The sequence below is a fragment of the Triticum urartu genome, chromosome 7A, assembly GCF_056163025.1.
Source record: "Triticum urartu cultivar PI428250 chromosome 7A, HENAU_Tu73, whole genome shotgun sequence".
Taxonomy (NCBI): Eukaryota; Viridiplantae; Streptophyta; class Magnoliopsida; order Poales; family Poaceae; genus Triticum; species Triticum urartu.
Window position 1 is genome coordinate 330,693,166 of NC_141879.1, and position 23,904 is coordinate 330,717,069.

Consider the following 23,904-nt stretch of genomic DNA (forward strand, 5'->3'; position numbering starts at 1 on the left):
CAAGACATGAGCTGCGGTCGGGTGCGACACTTGAAGTTGCATTCCTAGTGTCGGACATGCAACTGGCCCACCCCCTCTCCCGCCACCCCCTCCGACCAAACAAAGGTCCAGTTGCAACCATGCTGGGAGACATGCAGTTGCGGTCGGGTGCAACACTTGAAGTTGCGGGGATGTTGTCGGGCTTGCAACTGGCCCACCCCCTCTACCGGTGCCCCCTCCGACAGAACAAAAAAGTCCAGTTGCGGTCGGGCTAGAAGACATGCAGTTGCAGTCGGGTGCCACACTTGAAGTTGCATGCCTAGTGTCGGACATGCAACTGACCCGTCCCCTGTTCCGCTGCCCCTTAGACAAAACAAAGGTCTCGTTGAAACCATGTTAGGGGACATGCAGTTGCGGTCGGGTGTGACGCTTGCAGTTGCGGGGATGTTGTCAGGTTTGCTACTGGCCCGCCCCCTCTACCGGTGCCCCCTCCGATAGAAAAAAAAACTTTCCATTGTATTCGGGCTAGAAGACATGGAGTTGCGGTCGGGTGCAACACTTGCAGTTGTATTCCTAGTGTCAGACATACAATTGGCCCTACTGATCTCTATTCGAACTAGAAACAGAGTTAAAAAAACTCAAACCAGAAACAGAATCTAATTGGCCGGTGACAAATATTTTTGAGAAGGAAAAAAGATAAGTTACATGCCAATGACATACGTACAATTGTGTGTGACCGATGTGCATGAAACTATGTGTACTCGACAGGTGTTTTGGTGATAATATTTTTGGAAAGAAAAAAAGTTGCATACAGACACAAACAATAAAACATGTAATTGTGTACGATTGACGTATGTGTAAACAAGGGACAATATTATTTTAAATAATAATAGCAATAGAAAATAAAAAATAAAGAAAAAACAAAAAGAAAATGGGAACAAACCAAAGCGAACAACCCTATTAATCCCTCCTGTCCCCAAGCAACGCGAGCACTAAAAAAACAGCCTAGAAGAAAGCCCAAAAAACAGAAAAAGGAAAAGCCACACCACCCATCACGGCCACCCATGGGGCATCTCTGTCCAACACAAAGAATAGAAGAGAAGGCAAGAAAAGAAAAAAGAAACAAGGCAATGGGTCTGCGACACAACTAAAACAGGCCGGTACAACACAAGGAAATAGCGACCCCGAATCTTAAACAGAAATCGATCGAAGGCTAGATACATCGACTTAGACTTCCTTAAAACTCAGTCGACTGAGTTTTAACCGTCCCCTTTATACAATGGGAACAGTCTCCTAACAGGGACGCGATGGCTTGTAAAGGCATCGTTCCAGGAACCATCGCCGTACGTGTGACGGTTAGGGAGCAGGGATTATCCCCTATAACCGCAAGGGTTATATTTCAACACCTTTTTCGCGTGTGTGCGGCAACTATCGATGGCAGCTACATAATCGTTGTGCCAATAGCGACAGGAACATTCTTTTCCTTTCTGAGCAACATTGCGGCAACAACAGTGTCAAAGCGAGAAAAACATATCAAGACGGTATCATTCGCCGGTCAGCTACAGGTGCAATGGTCTTTGTATTGATGTATAGTTTGATTGCGAACTGGTTACCTCTAAACTACTCCCTCTATATCAAAATGTAAGACTACAGCTTACATTTTGTCAATATTTTGTTACGGAGGTAGTAGTTTGCAAGACCCAACGAATATTGAGGGCGGATTATAAAATATGCTAGGAAGGGGCAGCTTATTTTAGAAGCCGCCAAAAGAACTAGCCCCTAATCAGGCCTACCTGAAACCAAACACGGTAACGGTTTTGCATAGCACTGTACCAAAAAACAGTGAAACAAACGTCTTTTAGTAAAAGAAAAGAACTTGTTAGCCAAGTTGGTCGCCAGAATAGTTCAGTTGAGGTTGCCAGTTCACCTCCCTACCTACTTTTTAGGTGAAAAATATCCTGAGAGCAAAGTGGTCGAGAATACCTCTAATAAGGGTAACGTTCATCATTTAGATTTTCCGTTTACTACTAATATATTTACTCACAACTACTCATAACAAATATGAATAATATAGCACAAAAGGACCTCTAACTATCAAGCCAACAGTGAGCTTGTATAAATACAATCACAAATACAGCACACGTGTATTTGCTCAACTGTTGTATAAAGGTAACTATAACCACCAAGGGATCGGAACTGCACTTGAGCACGTAAAATGAAGTTTGACGCCAACACAAAACATAAGAGCCGGATCAAGCACCTACACAACTTTCCCAGCAACCATAACTCGAACTGAAACTTCCTCCGCCAGTCTTCTGAGCATACTCTGCAATGGTTTTGCGTGCACAAGCATCCCATGTCCTTGCGATTTCTCGCAGCGACATGGGCTCAGCTAGACCCCGCAGTAATATGCTAAACTTTGACTTTGCTTTCATAGACAGGTCTTCCGAGTTTCTGGTGCGGGTCCATTGCAGCACAGTTAGTTCAATCTTCACTTAATAATAAGCTACACTAGGACATGGTGTTACACGGGGACTAATGGACAGAGTGACTACGGACCTTTGTTCATCCGGAAACTTGTCGAGGAGCACCGGGGAGCATTTAGGGTAGCTAGCAGGAACAAGCAACCTCAACGGCATAATTGGGCTCTAGCACATTCCAACAAGAAGAAATGAGCAGATGAAATAGATCCACAACATAGTGTGCTTTCAAAAGCTTACCATCTGTGCAGATGCAAAAATGGACTTCAAGCTCGGACTAACAGCCACAGCAGTAAATGTGCATTTGATGACTGTCCCTTCAGCTCCTTCACATGTACCAGCGAATGACTCGGCATCGTCCTCGCATACATGGAGCTCCGTGTCTATGAGCTGTTGGTTTATCTCCTGGATCTCCTCCAAGAGAGCATGATTTACCTGCACAAACATGGACCAAATGCCAGTGAAAATGCAAGGTAGCCAACAATTACCAGTCAAAGAACTACATTCCCTTCCCTTCTATAGAAAAAGTAAATAAATAAATAACCACTGCTTCAAGTATAACTACTGGATAAAAACAACGTTCTCTTGTTTCTCAACAGATAATCTTAATAACATACCTCAATTTTTTGCCACTTGGCCTGTGAGGTTGCAGTTGATTGTAGATCAGGGGTATCTACACTAAATGTTTGCTTGAAGCTATCGTTGAAACTTCCAGCTGATGACACATTAAGAGGCATGGCACTTGTATCACGCTTCATTTTCTTCGATGCACCACTTCCATCATTTGTTATAAAATTCCTGGCTTGTAACCGGCACTTTGTCATAGCAACTAAATCTTCACCAACAGCAGCTCTCGAGCCATTACCAGGTGCTGACCCAGCAATCCTGTCAATCATGCTGACAACAGATCGAATGTCGCTAACTGCAGCATTAAGAGACTCGCGCTGTGTTGTTCGCAACTGCATGTAACACACCGTTGAACATAAAACAGGCAAAAGATAATAACTGGAAGACCATGTATCAACTAATTTAAAGGACTAAACTGAACAGTGTAAATGGCTTCTTATGTATTTACCACAACAGCAGAACAGACTACCAGACAAAAATTCTGGATCCTTTACAGTAAAAATCAACAGAAGTAATGAAACCAGGTCAATTCTTTTTGTTTTCACATGAACTTTCAAATATTAGGATAGCAAGAATGGACATGGATAGGCAGCATCGCCATCATGTGAAAAACTAGTTGACCGAAGTGGAGTAACATATTTTCATGTTACACTTAACATGCTTTCAGATCTTCAGATGGTAAGAACAAAAATGATTATGTGAAATTCCTATCATTTGAGCAACTAGTTAATTTTAGTGGACCAGTAAAGGGAATGATATATCTAAGTCCTATAATCAAATTGCCATTCTTGGCCCTCATTCTTTTTATGCCAGTACGCTTCAGAACAGTCTGGCTATCGTCAAGTTTTACAATACTCCCTCTTACTCCAAAAGGAGGACCTGCACGCTTTTCAAGATTTAACTTCGACCATCAATTAGAACAATATAATATATAAGTTATGTAACTTTACCATTAGAAAATTCTTTCCGATACGAATTTAATGGTATAACTTATGTGACATGTACCCACATTTCATTCATTAAGTTTATGGTAAAACTTGAATTTTGAAAAGTGTGTGTGCCTTCTTTCTGGAGTCGGGGAGGGGGTAGGGGGGTACATTCAGAACAACACCGATTAAAGCACAAAAGAATACACAGAAAGTAAATATAAAGTTCACAGGATACTTACTGCTTTAAGTAAGCGAACCAGAGGCCTTTCTACTGCACTTGATTTGGTTGGAGCTTGAGTTGGCATGTTAGCCTGACTTCCATCCACGCTTGTAAATTCTGCTAGCAAGGGCGATGCTGATATCCCTGGTGTGTTCACAGCAATCGATTGTGTTTGTGGCACTAGGGATGTTTGCTGATGTCCAGCCTGCCCAGTATTAGTAAGTGATGATATATTGGAGTGTGGTTTGTCTGAATCCACTGTTATAGGAGAAGGGGCGATAGACGGGGATGGTGATGGAACAAATGGTGAGTTAACTGAATGCAAGGGTGTCCCAGTCTTGACTTGAGATGGCAATGGATTGTGCTGATCAACCTGAGGAGAATGGTGAGAAATTTGTGGGGATGATGCTTGAAGGTTGTTTTGTGGTGACGAAATTGGGAAAGCACCACTCTGTTTCAACTGCTGATGATAATAGTTACTGCGTTGGCCCAAGTGCTGTTGATACATACCAGGTTTCATTGCAGTTCCTTGTCTAACCTTTAACTCGTTAACGTCATTTCCAGCATGAAGCTGTGGAATCTGCATCTGTACCGGCTGCTGTTTCTGCAAGTGTTGCTGTACTGGGAGCTGCTGTTGAAGCATTTGTTGCTTTTGCTGGTACTGTTGAAACATCTGACGCTTCATTTGCTGACTCTGCATCATTTGATGATCCTGCTGTTGCTGCTTCAGCTGCAGAAATGAACTTGCATTTGCTTGCATGGAGTTACCGTTAGGTTGCATCGTACTCATTGAGTTGTGAGATAACATGCTACTACTTGTCTGCAGTTGTGTATTCATTGTTCCCTGCATCGGCACAGTGCTTCCCTGTTGTAATGCACTACTCACTGAACCATGCTGCAAAGAATTGAAATTGCCTCCTTGAGCAGTCTCCAAATTAGAGTCAGCCTGATGCTGTATGTTTGCACCATTTTGCTGTGTGGGGGCACTGAAGTTCTTTGTTGGAGGCGCAGGTACATGCTGGATACCAGCTGCACTAGAGGACTGTAACCCAGTGCTCATGCTTGACAAACTTGCTTGAGGATTAGTATGACTATCATGCTGCTGCAAAGTTTGGGAAGGCTGTTGCTGCTGTGAAATGCTAGAATTAGGAGCTTGTCCTGCAGGTGGCTGGAAGTGTTGCTGTATTTGTGGCTGTACTGGCTTCCTTCTTTGTGAATTCAAGATACTGATAATCTGTTTCTCGTATTGAGGAACTTTGTCCCTCATAGCAGGTTGGATGGTACTCTTGCTAATTTGCAGCATTTGTAATATACGTTCCAACATTATTTTAAAGCTCTTCATTCTATCATACTGCTCAGATGGCTTTTGAGGTGGTATAATGCTGTCAACATGCTGTAGCTTCACAGATATCTTATTGAACAACTCACTGAGTTCTGCAAAGTATTGGTCCTTCAAGCTCTTAATCTGTTGACAAAGACCACATATACATAAGTTTGGCGCAGAAACTATATAGAGATGAAAACAGAACAGCTAATAGATCATGGTTTGTCTAAGTCAGCAAATATGGCTCTGGCAAGGTACTTCAAGTACTTTTAGAAGCATACAGATCTAAAATAACATAAGAAACTATGATGCCCATTAAATAAAATCGCTTTAAAAAAGATTGCTAACTGCCTTGAGGATTTACTACACCTACATACTCTATGGATGTATGCTCCATACCCCACATTCATACAGAATTCCGTGTACATATAATCTATACCTACTAATAAAGGGGCTATTGCTTCTTACCACCGTAAATTCGTCCGTCCTTGGTCAAACAGGTTTCGTCCGTCGTCCCCTTGGTAGACTGGGCGAGGCATCGTAATAGTTTCGTTAAAAGAAAAAAGAAACGTGACGTCAGCGGCCCAACTCAGCCGGCCCATTAACTGAGTACCCAAAAATTGTTTGCGAGTACGTAGAATCGAACTCGCGCCCTCGGCACCAACTAATTAGCTTGATGCCAGCTGAGCTAGAATGATTCTGTTGCTTCTTGCTTGGAAGGTTTCGTCCCGTTCTAAAATAGTACCACCTCGACTCCTTGTGTGCAATCACACCAATTTATATACGTGCAGAACCTGCACATATTCAGAAGCTGGCTGCTGGATGATTCTACCTATAGATGATAAAAGAAAGCATGTAGCAGATTCTCAATGAGAGATACGATGCAAGACCCGGCCGATTAGATATACCGACGCAAGGGAGGTACATTTATACTTTATTATTATTTCTTACCATTAACCTGATCATACTTGAATTATTTGTTAGATAAAATGCTCAACACCTCAATCTTATCAGCAAGGCAACAAGAAAAATAAGGTGGTGCCCGGACCGGAACCACAAACACATCGACCGAAATCGGAGAGGGAGATGACATTGTGTAGACCTTGAGCTCCTGTAAATAAGGTATGCCAACATCATCGCCACCATGAGCAATTTCCCGAAACATTCATGATCAGATGCGAAGATACCACCTTATCAAACCCGATGAATATTTGCAGTGCTATTTCTCGATATCCCTTATGATGTATTGTGTACAACTATATACAAATAATATATGGAGTTGTAAAAACAGGTGCTTTTTTTCTTTCATGGTGTTGTAACGAAGGAGTCCATGAGGTATGAGCTAAGGACATGAAAAGTTTTTTTTTCTCCCGTTGCAACGCACGGGTATGTTTCCTAGTATATATACATATATATAGGACCGCGCTAAGTCCCGAACGTTCGGATTTTGCCCATGGCAAATAGAAAGTTTTTTATGGCAACTTTAGTTGACGCAAGGATGGCAAGTTCAGTTGGTAAGCATGGCAATTCCACCCGCAGTTTTTTTTGCCAGGAAATTGCCAGGCGTGTGAACTAAACTTGTCATCCTCGCGTTAACTAAAGTTGCCATAAAAACCGGTTGATTTGCCATGGGCAAAATCCGAACCTTCGGGATTTATCTTTTCGAGGAGGATTTTCTATCATAGCTTACCCTAGAAAGAGCTATCGGTACAGTTGCCTCGCTTCGTGATTCGCACTAGCTGCCTGGTGTGGTACCGTCTGAAACCCATGTGATGGGCTAACTGAGCTGTGGTGGCAAGCCGGTTCTGGCCACTTTATGCATAATGGTCTGACAAAAAGCCTGCCCAGTGTGTGCTGACGAAGGATTCGCCGTCACAAGAATCTGTACGTCACAGGTTCCACCGGTCGACCAGCATGTTGTGTAGGTTTCGATATGTACGGGCAGGCCGTTACGTCCCGTTTTCACAAGTGACGCGCGTCGGCGAGACAGACACAGCTTTGGTCCGCTAGCCGTGACAGGTCCATGTGTATGCCTGGGAGGAACCTATGACAGCCATGCGTTGAACCTACGCATCGTATACGTATCCTTCTGTATATCGCGCATATCCTTGTGATACGTAGCACGTCAGTCACGTGTCTGTGAACCGCATTTGTCTGTCCGTGTACGGCTCGTGTGATATAGTCTCATGGGTGTCGTGCAGTAGCTTCAGATTCATGAGAGCAGGGCAGTCTCTCTTTCAATGCATAGACAGAGTCTCGCGAACTGCCGTAGTAATGCATGCCGGTTTCGGCTCGTCGGCAAGCACTTAAGGACGCATGCGTAAGGGCCTGGCGAGCGTCAAGGGTCTCGTCCGATGACGCAATTCAAAGCCATCTGTATGCTTTGTTCATATATATGCTACCACGACCTCCCCCGTCGAGCGGTGCAGCCTTGATAGTAGCCAGAGGCATACAGACAGATGAGCCAGGATCTTATAAGAAAACTGCCAGAATGTTCAGACAGATGAGCCGGGATCTTATAAGATTGCCAGAATGTGGTGCACCTACACACTAGACTATTGCGTTGTATGAAATTCCGGTTCCAATTCCAGAAGAGGAATTGGCAGGTTGTTTCATCTTCTAACCTCTTTGTTCTAGGGGCCACTGTCTACGAATTTTAGGAAGTTCCATGAAAGGGAGTACCAAAAATGACGATATCAGTAATTAAGTATGATGTCTCACCATTTGATATATCTCCTCTTGCCAATCACCTGCACCTGCATGGCCTGTTTGAGCAGTAGAGTCCGCAGATGCTGCATAACAAGCAAGATTGTCAAAGAGTACCAGGATACAATGAACAAGCCAACAAATAACAAGCTAGAAGAACATTGTAGGATGGAATGCAGGGGCAATTGGAAGACTTGTGAACCAAAATGAAGAATCACAGAAGATCAATATGGTCCGCTTTGTCATCATGATCATTGCACAATACAGTATCATTTTCAGAAACAAATCCAACAAACAAGAAAAAACAATGTAGTGACCGAGAGTAACAGAAGATCAATAAGGTCAGTTTAGTCAACATGATGATTACAGAGTACTTGATCACTAAATATCATAGTACATAATTCCATCTTCGAGCTGTCATTCTATCCACCTTACTGCAGGTAAAAAAAGAGTGAAATGCAGTTTTGAAGCTTTAGGGATAACTTGACACCCCCTCGATAGTTCTAGGACCTGTGGTGCATTTTACTCGTCAAAAGCATATAAATACATCTGAATTATGAATCTGGTTGTCACCTCCAAAGAAGTTTCATTAATTTCAAGCTAGTTCATGTACCATAAACATTAATTTCATAATCTGTTTGTTGCAAGAGGATTGCTGCATGGAGGATTAGGGATAATCAGCCTAACCAACTACAACAGCAAATACACCTTACATAAAGGAACGGAGGGAGTACTATGTAAGGCGAAAATAATGAGAGGCCAGATCAATAAGTTAGTTTGAACTGTACAAGAAAGTAACACAACAGGAAGATAGACACAAGAACAAGGAGGGAAAAAAAGGGAGAACAATAAGAGCATACAATGGATCTACAAACAAAGCGCATGTGAAAACTTACTACTAGAGGAAACTTCTTGAAGGCCCCTATGTGCCTGAATAAATTGTTTTTGCTGATCCATGTTATTTTGTTGCAAGAGCATGCCTCCTGAAGTTTGAAGTCTTTGCTGCATGGAGGATTGCTGCATCCCTAATTGCTGTTGTAGTTGGTTAGGCTGAGACTGGAACTGCGACATAAGATGCTGTTGCGATTGTTGAAGTTGGTTGTGTTGAGACTGAGGTTGCATCAAACCCATTGGTGGCTGCTGAGCATGCTGTTGTTGCTGTGGTTGCTGAACTTTTGTTTGGAGCATATGCATCCGCTGCATGTTTGAAACATTAGGTACAGTCCCAAGAAGCTGCTGCGGCTGTTGATTTTGTTGCTGCTGCTGTAGACTCGACATGTTTGACTGAGAGCCCAATTGTTGCGGCTGATGCAAAGGCGTAGACGTCTGGTTCAACATCTGCTGTGTTTGCTGCACATTCAAGAGATTATTTGACTGAACTGGTAGCCTCTGTTGCTGCTGCATCTCCATAGCACCATTCTGTTGTCCAATTAGCTGATTTTGTTGTGCATTTGGTTGCTGTCCCATCAACTGTTGATGCTGCTGTTGTAAAGGAATATTGGGCTGCGGACTCTGCAAAGAAGGCTGTTGATGCATGGAGGGCTGTGCTTGTTGCTGCTGCCTCCCAACAGATTGCTGAGGTTGCTGGAGCAATGATTGCACAGATTGTTGTACGGAATTCAATTGATTCTGTTGAATACCACTCTGAGTAGCTGACTGCATGGCCATTGGCTGCGTCTGTGGAACGGTAGACTGCCCAGGGTGAAGGCCAGATGACATTTGCATCATGGATTGCTGTGAAGATTGCGTCTGTGTTGGCTGCAACAAAGACTGCTGCTGCTGAATATGCGGTTGCATAAGTGAATTCTGCTGCAATTTCTGCTTCATAAGCATTTGCTGCTGATGATAAATTAATTGTTGTGATTGTTGCTGTTGCTGCCTTCCTGCCATTTGCCTTTGTGCAGCATAAATATCTTGTGAAGTACCTTGCACCAAGCCATTATTCATTGTGTTCTGTGGCATGACAGACGCATTCTGCATCGTTGATGTTTGGTTGACACCTGGCAAGTTCTGTCCGATATTAGCGAGGGAAGAAGCTTGTACAGATGTAGAGCTATTTGGCTGCCGGGCCTGTTGCTGAGACATCAAGGGAATTACTGATGTTTGTGCTTGATTGCTGCCTTGTGGTGGGAGTCCATGAGCTGTTTTAGAAAAGGTGTCATATAGTGTGTTAAGAAAGTATCTTGTGAATAAATACTTCTTGCGGAACTGTAACAGGCACACAAAGCGCTGAAAGCAGCATCTTACAGATCAAATTAGGAAGTTCTGCATTTTCAATGAGAAAAAAACATGTGCCAGAGCAATTAAAGCCTTAAAGGGCTGTCAACCTGATTTGTTTTAGTGAGCATGCAAACAAGTGTTTGCGTATCTTTTCGTTAAGACGGGAGTCAACGTAAGTACAGCTCAGAGCTGATCAACTGATTTAACAGCTAATGGCTAGTTCCTTTGCGACAAACTGAGAAGCAGATCACAGCTGAGTAGTAGCAAGGAGAGCATAAACACAATTCTACAAAGAGCAGAAGATGGTCCACATGTTACTGTAACTGAATGGTCGCAGCATTGCAACCTAACTCCAACATGAAGCTAAGTTACATTTAACCTATCATATGGTATAATCAATCCATGAGTGTGTCGTTCACTGGCGGAGCTATGTGTATTACTGCAGGCGCCATGCCCCCCCCCCCCCCCCCCCCCAGCTCTTGGATTTTTTTTGTGAAGAAGCAATGTATTTCAGTATTTGGGTGTCACAAATTGAGAGAAATATAGTTTATGGTCCCTTTAGAAAATTATATTTCGTCATTTGCCCCCTCAGTTATCTGTCGCTAGCTCCACCACTGATGTGGTTTCACAACATTAATCAACTTCCTGGAAGAAACCCACTTTTTAATTCTGAACGGTTGCAGAAGTTCACTTTCTAATCTTAACTCTGAAATCAGTTGTTTTTAACCTTGAACTGTTCAATCCATTCATTTTACCCCTTTTGTCCTATCACAAGTGGTTTCTGCTGACTCAGAAGGCACATTGTAGACATATGCCATTGGCATCACAATATACCTCAGCAACTTAACTAAAGGTTATGCTTAGAATATAAAAGAAAAAGGAAATTAAAAATAATTTTCTTTGGTAAAATCTTAATTATTTTGAAAATTGAGAAGGGTTCAATAGTCAACTGATGACTTGTTGCTAGCCAGTGTGAAAAACCGTTCTTCGAGTCCCCTAGTTAAAGAAAACGTTTTTCCAAATAGCCAACCTGAATATCCTTTTTTTTAGAAGAACACTGGTTATGGTTTTTTTTCTGATGTTCTCAAACTTTTAATATTCTATTTCTTAAATTGCTGCTAAGGTGTATAAGTTGATGCCACATCAGCATAAAACCACCATGATTAGGGCTAAGGGGGTAAAGAAAACTGATTTGGTAGTTCATGGTTAAAAACAACCAGTTTCCGAGTTCAAGATTGAAAGGGAACTTTTGCAATAGCTCAACTTAAAAAATGGATCTTTTTCAATACTCATGCTGACACATGCATCCTTATTAAAAACGACCAGACCACTGGTCTGGCAAGAATATACCAGAACCAAGCCGTGTTCCAATCCAGTTCACAGTGAAGGCTGTTCATCCAATCAGCCTGCTGTGAACCGGCGAAAACCCGGTTGAACAACCCAATCGAGCGCTGGATCAGGGGTCAACAAAATATTCTGTATGTGCAAAGAATCAGACCATCTTTAAGGTAGAAAGGGGGACTGCCCCAATCGAATAACTAACTAGGCTGTTTGTTTGTTATCTAGCAGAAAAAACCGTGCAATAATATTTATTGAACCAACAGGTTGGACCGCGGAACCGGAGGTCTGACCACTGAATTGAGGCACTTACCGTATCGCTCCGGGTTCAATAACTACGTACACATGACACAAGCTAGATGCAAAATTCTTGTACATTATGCTGAAGGGTGGAGGGTGATTTTATGTAATAAAGATAATCTCAGCACATGATGCAATAAAAATATTGACATTCAAGTGAACAATAAAATATGCAACCTCTATTTACTATATATATGGTACCTTACCAGAGTTGTTTTGATTTGGTATCACTTGAACATTTCCAGGAGCCTGTTGTGTCTTCGTCTCCATAGAGAGCATTTTCAGAGAAATCTTCCGCAAATAATCAGACTGAATAATACAAAAGAAAATGATGTAAGTTATATACCAAATTATTGCAACCAACAGTTCTGGTGTGATTAGAAGTTTAGCACAGTCGAGAAGATGTTTCAGCTTTAACATTTGAATTCAAAAAAAGTCACCTAGGCAGCAAAACACACTGCCTCAAATAAGTGATGTGAACAGAAAACCCAGATCAAAACAGTGTTCCCTAACTTTATCAAATAAACAAATATTCACCATAACTGAGTTGGGCAATATGATGAACAGTCGTAGGCTGCTCCAAGGTTTGCCACAAATAAGCCAGAGGAACAGAAATTCAAAATGGAAATAGTGATAATTGATACACCACAACCAAAATAAATACATTTGATATTTCTTTACCAGCCTGGAGTACATGCAATTACGATGAAGGTTGTTCAAACAGAGGGAAGGAGGGAGTAAGGTCTTGTTTGATTTTCGGTCCAAGATAAATGATTGTATACCATTCTGTATCCCGTGGACTTGGGTCTATCCTTTTAACAGAAGAAAGTTTTATTTCATTTTATAACAAATTTGGATGCATGGACACATCAAACACAATAAGCGTCGCGGTAAGGGCGACTCCTCGCGGTGTTCACCTGTCTATTTTTACTGCGCCAGGTTTTACCGAACGAACGAAGACATACAAAAAGAAAACAAAAACGAGTGCTTCTCCCCTCGCACCCGGCTAGGGTTACCGCCGCCGCCCTCCCTTGCGCTCATGCCCTCTCCTCCTCCTGCCCCAGGCTCCACAGCAACGACTGGATGTGGCTGCCGAAGGAGCGGCGGTGGCCGACGGCCTCATGGCAGCAACGACAGGCAGAGAGCTGCGGCGGCCCGCAGTGGAGGGGCAGCAGCGGCCAACGGCGACGCGGACATGGCGGCCATCATGGGCAGAGCCGAGCCAAGACAGCGCGGTGGCCGAGCGTGATCTGGAGAACCGGTGGGCGGTGGTGCGAAATCTGGGCAGGCGCGACCTGCGCAAGTTGGAGGCGAGGTGATGGCGTTGACCAGGACGTCGTCGCAGATCCTCATCTTGCCGCCGGGAGAGGAGCTCGTCCAGGATCCCCTCTTCTCCATAGATCCGCGACAGAGGTGCTCGAGGAGGAGCTTCTTCTCGGGACGCCATGGAGATCGTCGAGGTGTGCCCCCATGCCTGCTAGGTAGTGCGTTTCTTGTTTCCTGTCATGGTTCTCTGCAGTTTTAAACGCCTATGAACAGGTCGCACTCCAGATCCCCCGTTGCCGCAAGGCACCACCTTGACACGGAGTGAGCTTTCTTCTTCACTAACCAACACATACAGGTAACTCTGTTTCTATTTTAGAGATGATGCATACAGATGTAGCAAAATCTAAAGTTGTTTTTGTATTCAGAATAAATTTAGAGAAACACGCATGTGCAGGTTGCCAGTTTAGAACTCAGGTACAACCACTCTTTGCTTGTCTGCTACCCGTGATAAAATTAATACACATTACATATTGTTCCACAGCTCTCTATTTTTAGCTACGATTGTGTTGTGGCAGTACTTAGTTCTCATCACGTTTCGCTCGATGGAAATTCAGGGAGTGCTGGTGATGTGCTTGAAGATGATCTCGTTGTGAGTCTGAAAGTGTAGGTCTCCCTCGGCATAAGCAGCATGGGCCGCAGAGACAACCAGCTCTGTCCTGCTCCAGCGTCACCATCCGTCGACCCAACGAACAAGAAGGCATCAACAAGAGAAGCACGACACATGTACATGTACACATGCACTTCTTTCTTCCTGATTTTCCGTTCCACTTTCTTCCAATGCCTTACTGTTAGAGCTTCTCTTCTTGGACCATCAATGGATAGTTGTATGCATGCACTTTCGTTTGTCTCACCCTTCCTCTCCTTTCTGTGATTGCTAAATATTATTTAAGATAATTCCTCTTGATAGCATCTTTTGCCATGATTGTTGTTGTTTATTTAACCGAAAAATAGATTCTTCTTAAGTTTAACATTCCAATGGAGTATGTATTTATGTGCTTGCCTAATTATATCATGCCAACTGCTTGAGCAGCGGGCACTGGTAATTATTTTCCCAAGATGATATTGAGTTTCAGTAACGTAGACCCATCTGTTAATTTCAGTCTTTGGTGCTTTTGCAGATATTTAATGTTGTTGCAATTGGTAAGATAATGGGATGCAACACTTATTTACCAGTTCTAAAGCATGGCTAAATATGGAAAGACCAGAGGCAAGTGTTATTTTCTCTTGTAAGCTTCTTTTGCTTGTCTATCTCCCTACTGGTATGCAGGTCTTTAATTGACAGTATTATATAGAGTTTGCTTTACATAATTTTTAAACAAATTCTCAATGAGCTACTACTTCATGGGAGGAAACCGTTTGGCTATTTTAGTGATGGATATATTTCTAACTCTTGATCCTCATCAATAATCACCAGGCCTTGGGAGTTCCCGAGAAGTCCTGGTCAGACTTGGACCAGGCACTAGGCGCCCCAAATGTCTAACCGCGCTCGACTCCAATCGCGGAAGCCACCAATTTTAAATAGTGAGCTTGCATAGTTGGAGACTTTAAATATACTTTCTGGCTTGATTTGCTTCCTGTTCTAACATCTATTCTTATGGGAACGCTTATAGGCTGAAACTCCACTCGACAGTTTTCTGAAATCACTTGGGACTTGAGAAGTATTCTATTACCTTCCAGTCAAAGGAGGTTTGACTATTTAACTAAATCTTTGCATTGTTTTCTTCTTCTTTGGTTGACAATTGTTGTGTTGCAGGTTGACATGGCAGCCATATGTCACATGACTGAAAGTGATCTCATGGCGTTGGGCATCCTGATGGTAAGTGCATTACCTATCATGCCAGATCATGAATTTTGCAAGAATAGGCATTTCTTGGCTCCTCACATCCTCCATCCGAGAGCAATCTCAGTATGGTCTGGCTATACTTTACATAAACTGTAGACTCAACTGTTAAACAAGTACACAGAATGACAGAAGTACTTAGAATGCACCATTTTGCTAAGGAACTGGACTGAACTTGCTTTACAGAAGTACTGCATGCACTACTATTTTTTGTCCAACGATATGGCACATAAGTTAATGCTAAATTCAGTGCAAAGTAATTCTTTTGTAAGTCGGCATCCTTATTTTTGCATACGTATATTTTGATTCGAGACGCAAAGGGCAAGCTTACAGTGCATGTTCTTTTAGGGTCCTAGGAAGAAGAGTAACTTTGCCTTGGAATCGAGAGCGTAGGGATGGCCATGGGGTACAATGTTGAAAAATAGGGAGATGTGGTAGTTTTTTTTTGTTTGGCTCATCTGAAGTTCGGCAAGTTTTATTGGCATGTCTTGTAAGGCTACAGGTAAAACAATGTGGGGTCTCTTCTTTTGGCATGTTTCTGTCTTGGTAAGCATGCATCAAACATGCTTAGGTTGGTTAGAACAAGGTGTGGCGGTCAAGAGATGATGCTGTAAGATTATTAGACTGCTGTTATTTCTGGTCTGCATGCATGTCTGGCCGGACCAGCTGGCTAACTGATGCGGCACTGTGTCGGTGAAACTGGGGCAATATTTTCATCGCTGTATACTATTGTTACACATATGATTTCATAGTTTGGCAAGTGAATTTGTGGTTGAGTACTTATATCCAAAATCATCGTGTTTGTACTGAAGTTAATTTATGTATTGTTATTAGAGTTGCCTTAATGTTTCCCATGCTATCAAGATCCACCTATGCTCTATTTTGTATAACCATCTAAAGTCGCTAAAGCTGGCAGTACAAACAAATTGTGACATGTCATGTTTGATTAAATTTATGTCGTTATTGTGATTACACATTTGTTGTGATAATCATAGTGGAGTAAAAACACAATTTTCAGTTGGATGTTTCCATACTGGTTTTACGTTATTCACATACCAATCCATGTTTTTCTGTTTTAATACTGTCATTATGATAGATGAAGCTCATGAAAGTTCCATTCAACCGACATGTTGCTGGGACTCCTGAAAAAAGTTTGCAACTTTAAATGTGCATGTCTGGTTTCTCTTTAAGTCATCTGTGAATAATGTTTAGTTTCCCACTTGGCATGTTTCTTTACATCGATCGATCAGATTCAATGCCGTTGGCCAGAGTTGCGCCTAATTCATACTGATGTTAAAGATGAATTCTTTGTTTTATAATAGGTCATACTGGATTCTATGTTGAGTACAAGATCCACACTGAGCATAGCAAGTCCACTAGAGGAGCAAATGTTGTTTATCACCGTGTCTCTTCTCATGTTGACAAGCCAGCTATCTATGAAGGTACACCTTTGTGCTTGGTGGTAAACTTGTATCTTTTTCACTTATGTTCAGCATTTCCTTGATCATTTTGTATTAATATTTTAGTATTTTACTCTGCATTAAGATTTATGCACGGTCTGGTACTTAGAAGAATATACTGCTGGTTTGTCGATGATTTTCTCCTTGTTTGATTTTGACATTAATTTAACAATGAGTAATTAAATTCTGAAGAGCATGGCAGCTATATAGATTCATTATTATTCGGTTTGAGCTATGCGGCAGAAATAAGCTTCATGCTTCTCTCAACATACTAGGCACCATACAAGGCGGCGGCGGCAGCCCCTGGTATGGACAGGAGAAGATGCTGAGCTTCTCGGCCTCGACGACGTCCTCGTGCCCCTCTCTACTATAGCAGATCTGCTTGTTTCTCAGGTGGGACTGCAGTTCTTTCGAAGCTTTGCTTTTCTGTATGACATGTTTAGTACTTTAGTTATGCTTCTCGAGCAGCATTGGAATGGTTCTCAGACTACTTTCTCTTGTCATCACTACAGCGATGAGGAAATTGGAGTGCATCTTAATTATTGACATCTCATTCTATGACGAGCTCGGCAAGAAAAGCGGCAGCTGACAGGAGGATGTCACCACCAACAAGACCGAGGCCACGTCAACGGACTCAGGTATGTGTGCTCATTGGTGGTTTCAGTTTCATAATTCTCATTACAACTAGCCTCTGTTCGCTTAATCTTTGAGAAAGATTGTCTGTTATTGCATTGCTGAGTACGTGCAGCAGGATGGAAAGCAGCGAGCAGCAGCGCATCGTTCACGGAAGCGGTCAGCATGGGGCTAAGCCTGCTGTTTCTCCTCGCCAAGACCTAAGATAGCATGAGGTCTGCCCAGATAGAGGCCCTCATGCAGGAGAGAGATGAGGGAGCAGCTGGTGGTCCGGACGCCGAAGATCAGCTGAACGTTGGCTCCCATGAAGTTGATTGATTGTGCCTCCGCTTTTGTGCCGCGTGCATTGCCTTTGAACCACTGTCATTTGTGTCGTCGGTGATGTAAACTATAAGGACATATCAATAATATCTATGACTCCTAAGGCTGATCTCTTATCTCCTGTTTCCACTGTTGTGTACTCGTGTTAGTTTTCAAGTCAGAACCATGCAATAACGTGGAAGGGGGGCACTCAACCTGGCAGCGCCCAGCTTTCTCTCAGGCGGTGCGCCATGGGCGCGCCCCAACCGCTAGTAGACTAGAAACATGGATTGGAAGAGTAACTAACTGAAGACACTCAAGGTACACAATACTACAAGATTCAACATGTTATCGGTGATAAGATCATGATCAGTGTTTTGTCTATCATTATGTAACTAGCATTCAAAACATAGTAGCTTATTAACTTACATTGCGTATACATACAAGTGTGAAAATGCTAAAATAACCGGGATGTGCTCCAGATGGTTTGAGTGTGGACCTTGACACACCCATGGCCCCAATTCAAGTCCCGGCAGCACAGAAATAACGGACTTATTCCCAAGCATGAGAAAAATCAGGAAGCTAAAAAGCCACACAAGGTCTCACTGGGGGGCTGCTAAAGGCACTCAGACATGATGTAAACAAAAATTACACCAATTGGGGACAGGTCTGCTCTACTATTATTGACTACTAAAAGAAAAAACCCATAACTAATGCGTGCTCTGCTCCGAGAAGTTGTTAAGATAGGTTGAATTACCTGATTGGTTGCTGCAGTATAGATCTTCTCTTCGAATCGCACAGCGATTTTTTGAAGTTCGTTCAGTCCCTCTGGCACAGATACTGGCAGATGCTTCTTGAGAGTTTCCATTCTGCAGACATGATGTAAAAATGTGAATAAATTTGGGGGATGCATTGCTTTTAAAGTGTTGTGTAGATAAAATGTGTTGCATCAAAGTGGAACGAGTAGGCAGAGCAGGCAAGGTAGATCTCCAATTCTCAATCATATTCCTATAAGCAAGGCGTAATTTCGGGGTTGATTTAGTCATGACTTGTGATCATGTGCATATTATCCTTGGGAAAGGATACGAGAAACTCTAGTTTCAGAACAGAACAAAATTGCATCCCGGAGCAGTAGTAGTAATAGAATGGTTTACCCTAGGTAATCAAACGTTGTGATACTCGGTAGCATGACAAATTAGCACTTCTTGGTGAATAAACGTGTGTAATTGTTGAGATATAATTCTAGTTAATGAAGTAAATACGATGGATTCAAAGCAGGCGTAGTACAAGTTGATTAGTGAATTCCCACAGCGGGGAATTTGACGGCGCAGAAATTGGGAGCTTGTGTGTAGATCGACGACGAATCTGTTGGTGCCGCTATGGATATGGCTAGATCAAAGCTATCAGATGGATCGATGACAAAACTGACCCGAAAACACACGCAGGAAATTCCTCTTTGTTTCTACTGAAACGAAAGGCGGAGGAAGGATCGAATCAAACCAAATCAATTATAGGGAGAGGGAGAGGAAAGTAAATCAAATCAATTAGAGGAGTCACTACATCTTATTGACGATCCTGCTGCGCGCCTCGGGCTGGAGCTGGGCGCGCCAATCACCTCCGGCGGCGGGCAGGGCGTTCGGGTCAACGCCGGCGGCCGCCGCGGCGGGGTCCGACCCTTGGGTGGGCCGCCAGTTGGCGTCCATGGTCGGGATCAGCGATTCGTAGGTCTCGAGGAGATGGATGGAGGTGGATTTGTGTATATACAAAACCGGAGGACGGCGACGAGGACTTGCAGCGTGCCTTCGCCCGAGTGGTGTCGTGTGGTTAACTTGACCGTCGCAGTCACCTTAAGGCTGGTCATAGCACGGAGTAACTTAGACTAATGTTACTAGTCTTTTTTTGAAAAAAAACATCGGCCTTTATTAATCAAGCAAATCGTATTACAGAGAGTCTTCCGGATGCAATTCGGAACAAAGTGATAAAAACAAAGGCTCAAAGAGCTCAAACTAGACGTAACAAGAACATGAGGTAAGACAACACGGTGCCGACGAACATGCATGAAGGACACAGACGACAGAGCTCCACAAATCGCCTTGATGTTAGAGATAACTGATCCCACCATGGAACGGTCTCGGACTGATGATTGCAGCCTTCGGATCACCGAAAGACAGTCAGAGTGGAAGATCACATGCGAGAAACCCTTCCGGCGGGCCAGCGGAGCGGCCCGGCGCTTCAGCCAACTCCGGGGAAGAGACACCGGGAAGGGGTTCAGATGACGCGGCCACACACTGGCCAGAGTGGTCCTGCACCACAACTCCAACTGACGGCGAGCCCCGCTCCAAGTCCACAGCCGCATCAGAAGAAAAAAGAAGAGTACCATGCGGGGGAGGAGACCACTCAGAAGAAGAAGAAGCCGGTGTCGCTCTCGGAGCCGCACGCCCAGGTTTGAAAAGGGGCTGGAAAATCATCTCCGAGTAAGCCTGCGCCTTAGCTGCTGTGCGTTTCGGATCAGGAGCAGTCGGCTCATTGCGGGCATAGTTCCTTGCCTCCCAGATATGCCACAACGCCACCGTGATGGTGGAGATGTCACGATCGGAGTCTCGCGCGAGCAAGTCGAACAACCACTGTTTGTGAGAGCTGAAAGATGAACGGAACAGTCTGATCCCATAAGTAGCCTTGATCTCATCCCAAACAGCCCAAGCATGGACACAAAAGAGAAGAGCATGCTCAATACTCTCCGAACGCCCACAGAAAAAACAGTCCGTCCTCGTCGGGATCTGACGGCGCAGCATTTGAGCACCCCGAAGGTAAACAGTCATGAGCCAGCCTCCACAGCACAATCTTCATTTTATTTGGAGCTTGCACCTTCCATAATTTCTTCCACAGTCTGTCCTCAAGAGCCCAATTCGAGGATTGACCCCCGCCCCGAGCATTGCGATCAGACAGGAAACGGCGTGTCCTGGCCATGTTATAGGTCAACCGGACAATGTATTCTCCAAACTTGGTAAAAGGCCACCGAGCATAGTCTGGACCACCCTCCCAGTTGATGTGAACCTTGAGAATATCATTAGCAACCTCATGAGGGAAAAAGCTCTCACCGTATCCTCGTTCCAGCAATCATTTTCCTCATCAAACAAGCAATGAACCGTAGCTGAAGCTGGAATCGGGGTCAAAGGCTGCAGCAAGGCCGGAGGAGTGGAAGGGATCCAATGATCGGACAGAATATGTGTGCGCCTGCCATCACCAAGGCCCCATTGCACCCCCTGCTTCAGAAGATCTCGGCCATGAAGAATGGCGCGCCAAGTGGCTGATGCCGCGCGGGGAGCCGAAGCATTCCAAAAGTCAGTGAAAGGAAAATACCCTCCCTTCAGAACCTGCGCGCAAAGCGATTTGGGCTCAGTCAGGAGGCGCCAGCCCTGTTTACCAAGCATCGCCTGGTTAAAGAGTGCCAGATCCCTGAACCCCATGCCACCGAGAGCTTTTGGAGTGGAAAGCTAGTCCCACGAGCGCTAGTGCATCTTCTTCTTTCCATCCTCACGACCCCACCATTGATCATACACGATTTTGCTTGAACTTTTCACATATTGCTACCGGTAGGCGGAAACAGCTCGAAATAAAGGTGGGGATTGTTTGAGTCTTCGATTTCAGCAATGTCTCAGTCCCTGCTCTAGATAGAGGCCGGTCCGCCCAACCAAAAATATTCTGCCATGCTTTATCAGTCAGGAACTTGAACGTATTCGTAGGAGAGTTGCCCATCTCCGTAGGCATACCCAAATAAGAGCCATTAAAATTCTCATTCCTTATGCCCAGCTGGTTTTTCACTCTGTCATTGACTTCCGTTGGACAATGGTTGCCAAAGAAAACAGCCGATTTGTCACGATTGATTGCCTGCCCCGAACACACACAATAAGAACCGAGTGTTGCTTCCAAGGATGCCACACTCTGAGGATCACTCTTAACAAAGAAAATGCTATCATCCGCGAATAGGAGGTGTGAGATAGACGGGCCATGACGGCCGTTTTGAATCCCATGTAGCTCGCCACAAGCCTCCTTTTGGAATAGCAGACTAGATAGACCTTCGGTGCATAAGAGAAAGATATAAGGGCTAATCAGGTCACCTTGCCTAATGCCCCGTGATGAAACCACCGGTTGCGTAAGCTCCCCGTTGACTCTGACAGCATACCGGACATTAGTCACACAACGCATCACAGTGTCAATCCAGGCAGAGGAAAAGCCCAGCTTAGTCAAGCATTGATGGAGATAACTCCACTCCACACGATCATAGGCCTTCATCATGTCAATCTTGAGAGCAAAGAAAGGTTTCTTCACGCATTGCTTCCTGATTGTGTGAAGGCATTCATAGGCAATCAATGCATTGTCCGTGATCAACCTGCCGGGGACGAAGGCACTTTGAGTCTCAGACACCACCACAGGCAGAATGGCCTTCAGTCTGTTAGCTAAGACTTTGGAAGCAATTTTGTAGAGCACATTACAGAGGCTGATGGGACGGAAGTTCAAGTGTTTGGGCTTGACAGTCTTTGGAATCAAAACAATGACGGAATCACAAAAACCCTCTAGAATCGGCCTCCCCTCCAAGAAACCCTGAACCGCCTGACAGATGTCCTCCCCCAAGAACTCCCAATGAGTCTGATAAAAGAGGGCAGGGAAACCGTCCGGTCCGGGAGCCTTGGTAAGACCCATCTGAAACAGCGCCGACTTAATCTCGTCGTCTGAGTAGGGCCTGCACGGATCCGAATTCATCTCTCTAGTTACCTTGCCTGGGATAGCCCGCACCACCTCATCCGCGGCCGGTTGGGGTTCAGACGTGAAGAGATCTTCATAGAAGGATTGAACCATGCCCTTGATCTGCCCTTGAGAGGTACAAGCCGAACCATCCTCCCGAAGGAGCGAATGGATCCTGTTAGTCCTTCGCCTAGCCGACGCTTTGGCCTGGAAGAACTCTGTATTACGATCACCTGATTTGAGCCAATCCACCCGCGAACGCTGCCTTTCCATGGTTTCCTCCCGTTCAAACAGCTCACAGAGTTGAGCCTCGATATGTCGCTCTTTAGATAAGGAAGCTGGGGAAGGCGGAGAGGACCTGATAGATGCTAGACGGCGTTCCATCTTCCCAATCTGCTTGCGAATGGAACCAAAAGACTCCCTGCTCCATGTACGAAGAGAGGATGCCACACTTTTCAAGTTTTCCCAAGTAGAACTCAGAGAAGAAAGCCCAGCCCTTCCAGTGGACCACGCATGTTCGAGAGTTTCTTTATAGTCAGATGCCCGCAGCCACATAGCTTCGAACCTGAAACCGTGCTGTACCGGAGTCGAATGGCGCTGCTGGGACAGAATATCCAGAGAAATACGGATGGGGTAATGATCGGACGTGGTAGCAATGACATTCTCCATGCTGCAATCACAAAAGAGGCTGTTGAACGCAGCATTAGCCACAACACGGTCAAGACGACATCAAACATTGCTATTAGGATCTTGCTTGTTGCACCATGTAAACTTCGGGCCCGAATACCCCAATCAGATAGGCCACAGTCCAGCAGACACTCCCGAAAAGCAGCCATTTGCGAATCCAGCCGGTCCCGAGGACCACAGTGTTCCTCCTGAAGAAGGACTTCGTTGAAATCACCACAACAGATCCAAGGACCCGACCAGGAAGGTTGCATTCGTCGAAGGAGCTCCCAAAAGTGAAACCGATGCTCTCGCTTTGGTTCTCCGTACACAAAAGAAGCCCTCCATGGCACCCCTTCCTTCAGTTGGACCACAACATCAATGCATCGCTTATTTGCAGCCCTGACTGTCACCGCTGCCGAATGTGACCAAAAAAGAGCCAGGCCCCCACTGAGACCCTCGCTGCTGACAGCAAAACAACCAAAATAACCCAGAGACCACATAAAGTTTTTGACTCTCGAATCCCTCATCTTTGTCTCCGAAAGAAAGATGAGGGAGGGTCGGTAGAGCTTCACAAGCCAGCAAAGCTCGCCAACTGTCGAGTCCGACCCCAGATCTAGACAGTTCCAGCAGATGATACTCACTGCGTTTGGCGGGGCTGCCTCGCAGCCTCCATCGGATCCGCCGATTGAGGGTCTGATGTACGGTATTTCTTATTGGACTCCTTGTCAGTCACCTGCTCCACATCAGAAACGACAGGTATATGATCCGTAGACAGGACCAGAGCAAGGGCGTTGGGATCAGCTGGAACATGAT

The 23,904-nt window shown here is 44.4% G+C and overlaps 2 protein-coding genes across 2 annotated transcripts; both read right to left on the reverse strand.

Annotated features, from left to right (window-relative positions):
* Positions 1-1,965: 1,965 nt before the first annotated feature.
* LOC125525968 (mediator of RNA polymerase II transcription subunit 15a) lies at positions 1,966-19,407 on the reverse strand. The gene is made up of 10 exons (XM_048690971.2): positions 19,243-19,407; positions 18,440-18,551; positions 12,330-12,432; positions 9,162-10,406; positions 8,281-8,351; positions 4,255-5,700; positions 3,077-3,418; positions 2,700-2,894; positions 2,539-2,627; positions 1,966-2,433 (listed from the first exon to the last, which is right to left on the reverse strand). Exons 1-10 carry the CDS (start codon positions 19,383-19,385, stop codon positions 2,232-2,234), a joined length of 3,948 nt encoding a protein of 1,315 aa, XP_048546928.2. The 5' UTR covers positions 19,386-19,407; the 3' UTR covers positions 1,966-2,231.
* A 446-nt stretch (positions 19,408-19,853) lies between these two features.
* Positions 19,854-22,698, reverse strand: LOC147959512 (uncharacterized). The gene is made up of 3 exons (XM_087532696.1): positions 22,234-22,698; positions 21,241-21,732; positions 19,854-20,306 (listed from the first exon to the last, which is right to left on the reverse strand). The coding sequence occupies exons 1-3, from the start codon at positions 22,696-22,698 to the stop codon at positions 19,854-19,856; spliced, it is 1,410 nt and encodes a 469-aa protein (XP_087388822.1).
* Positions 22,699-23,904: the final 1,206 nt, after the last annotated feature.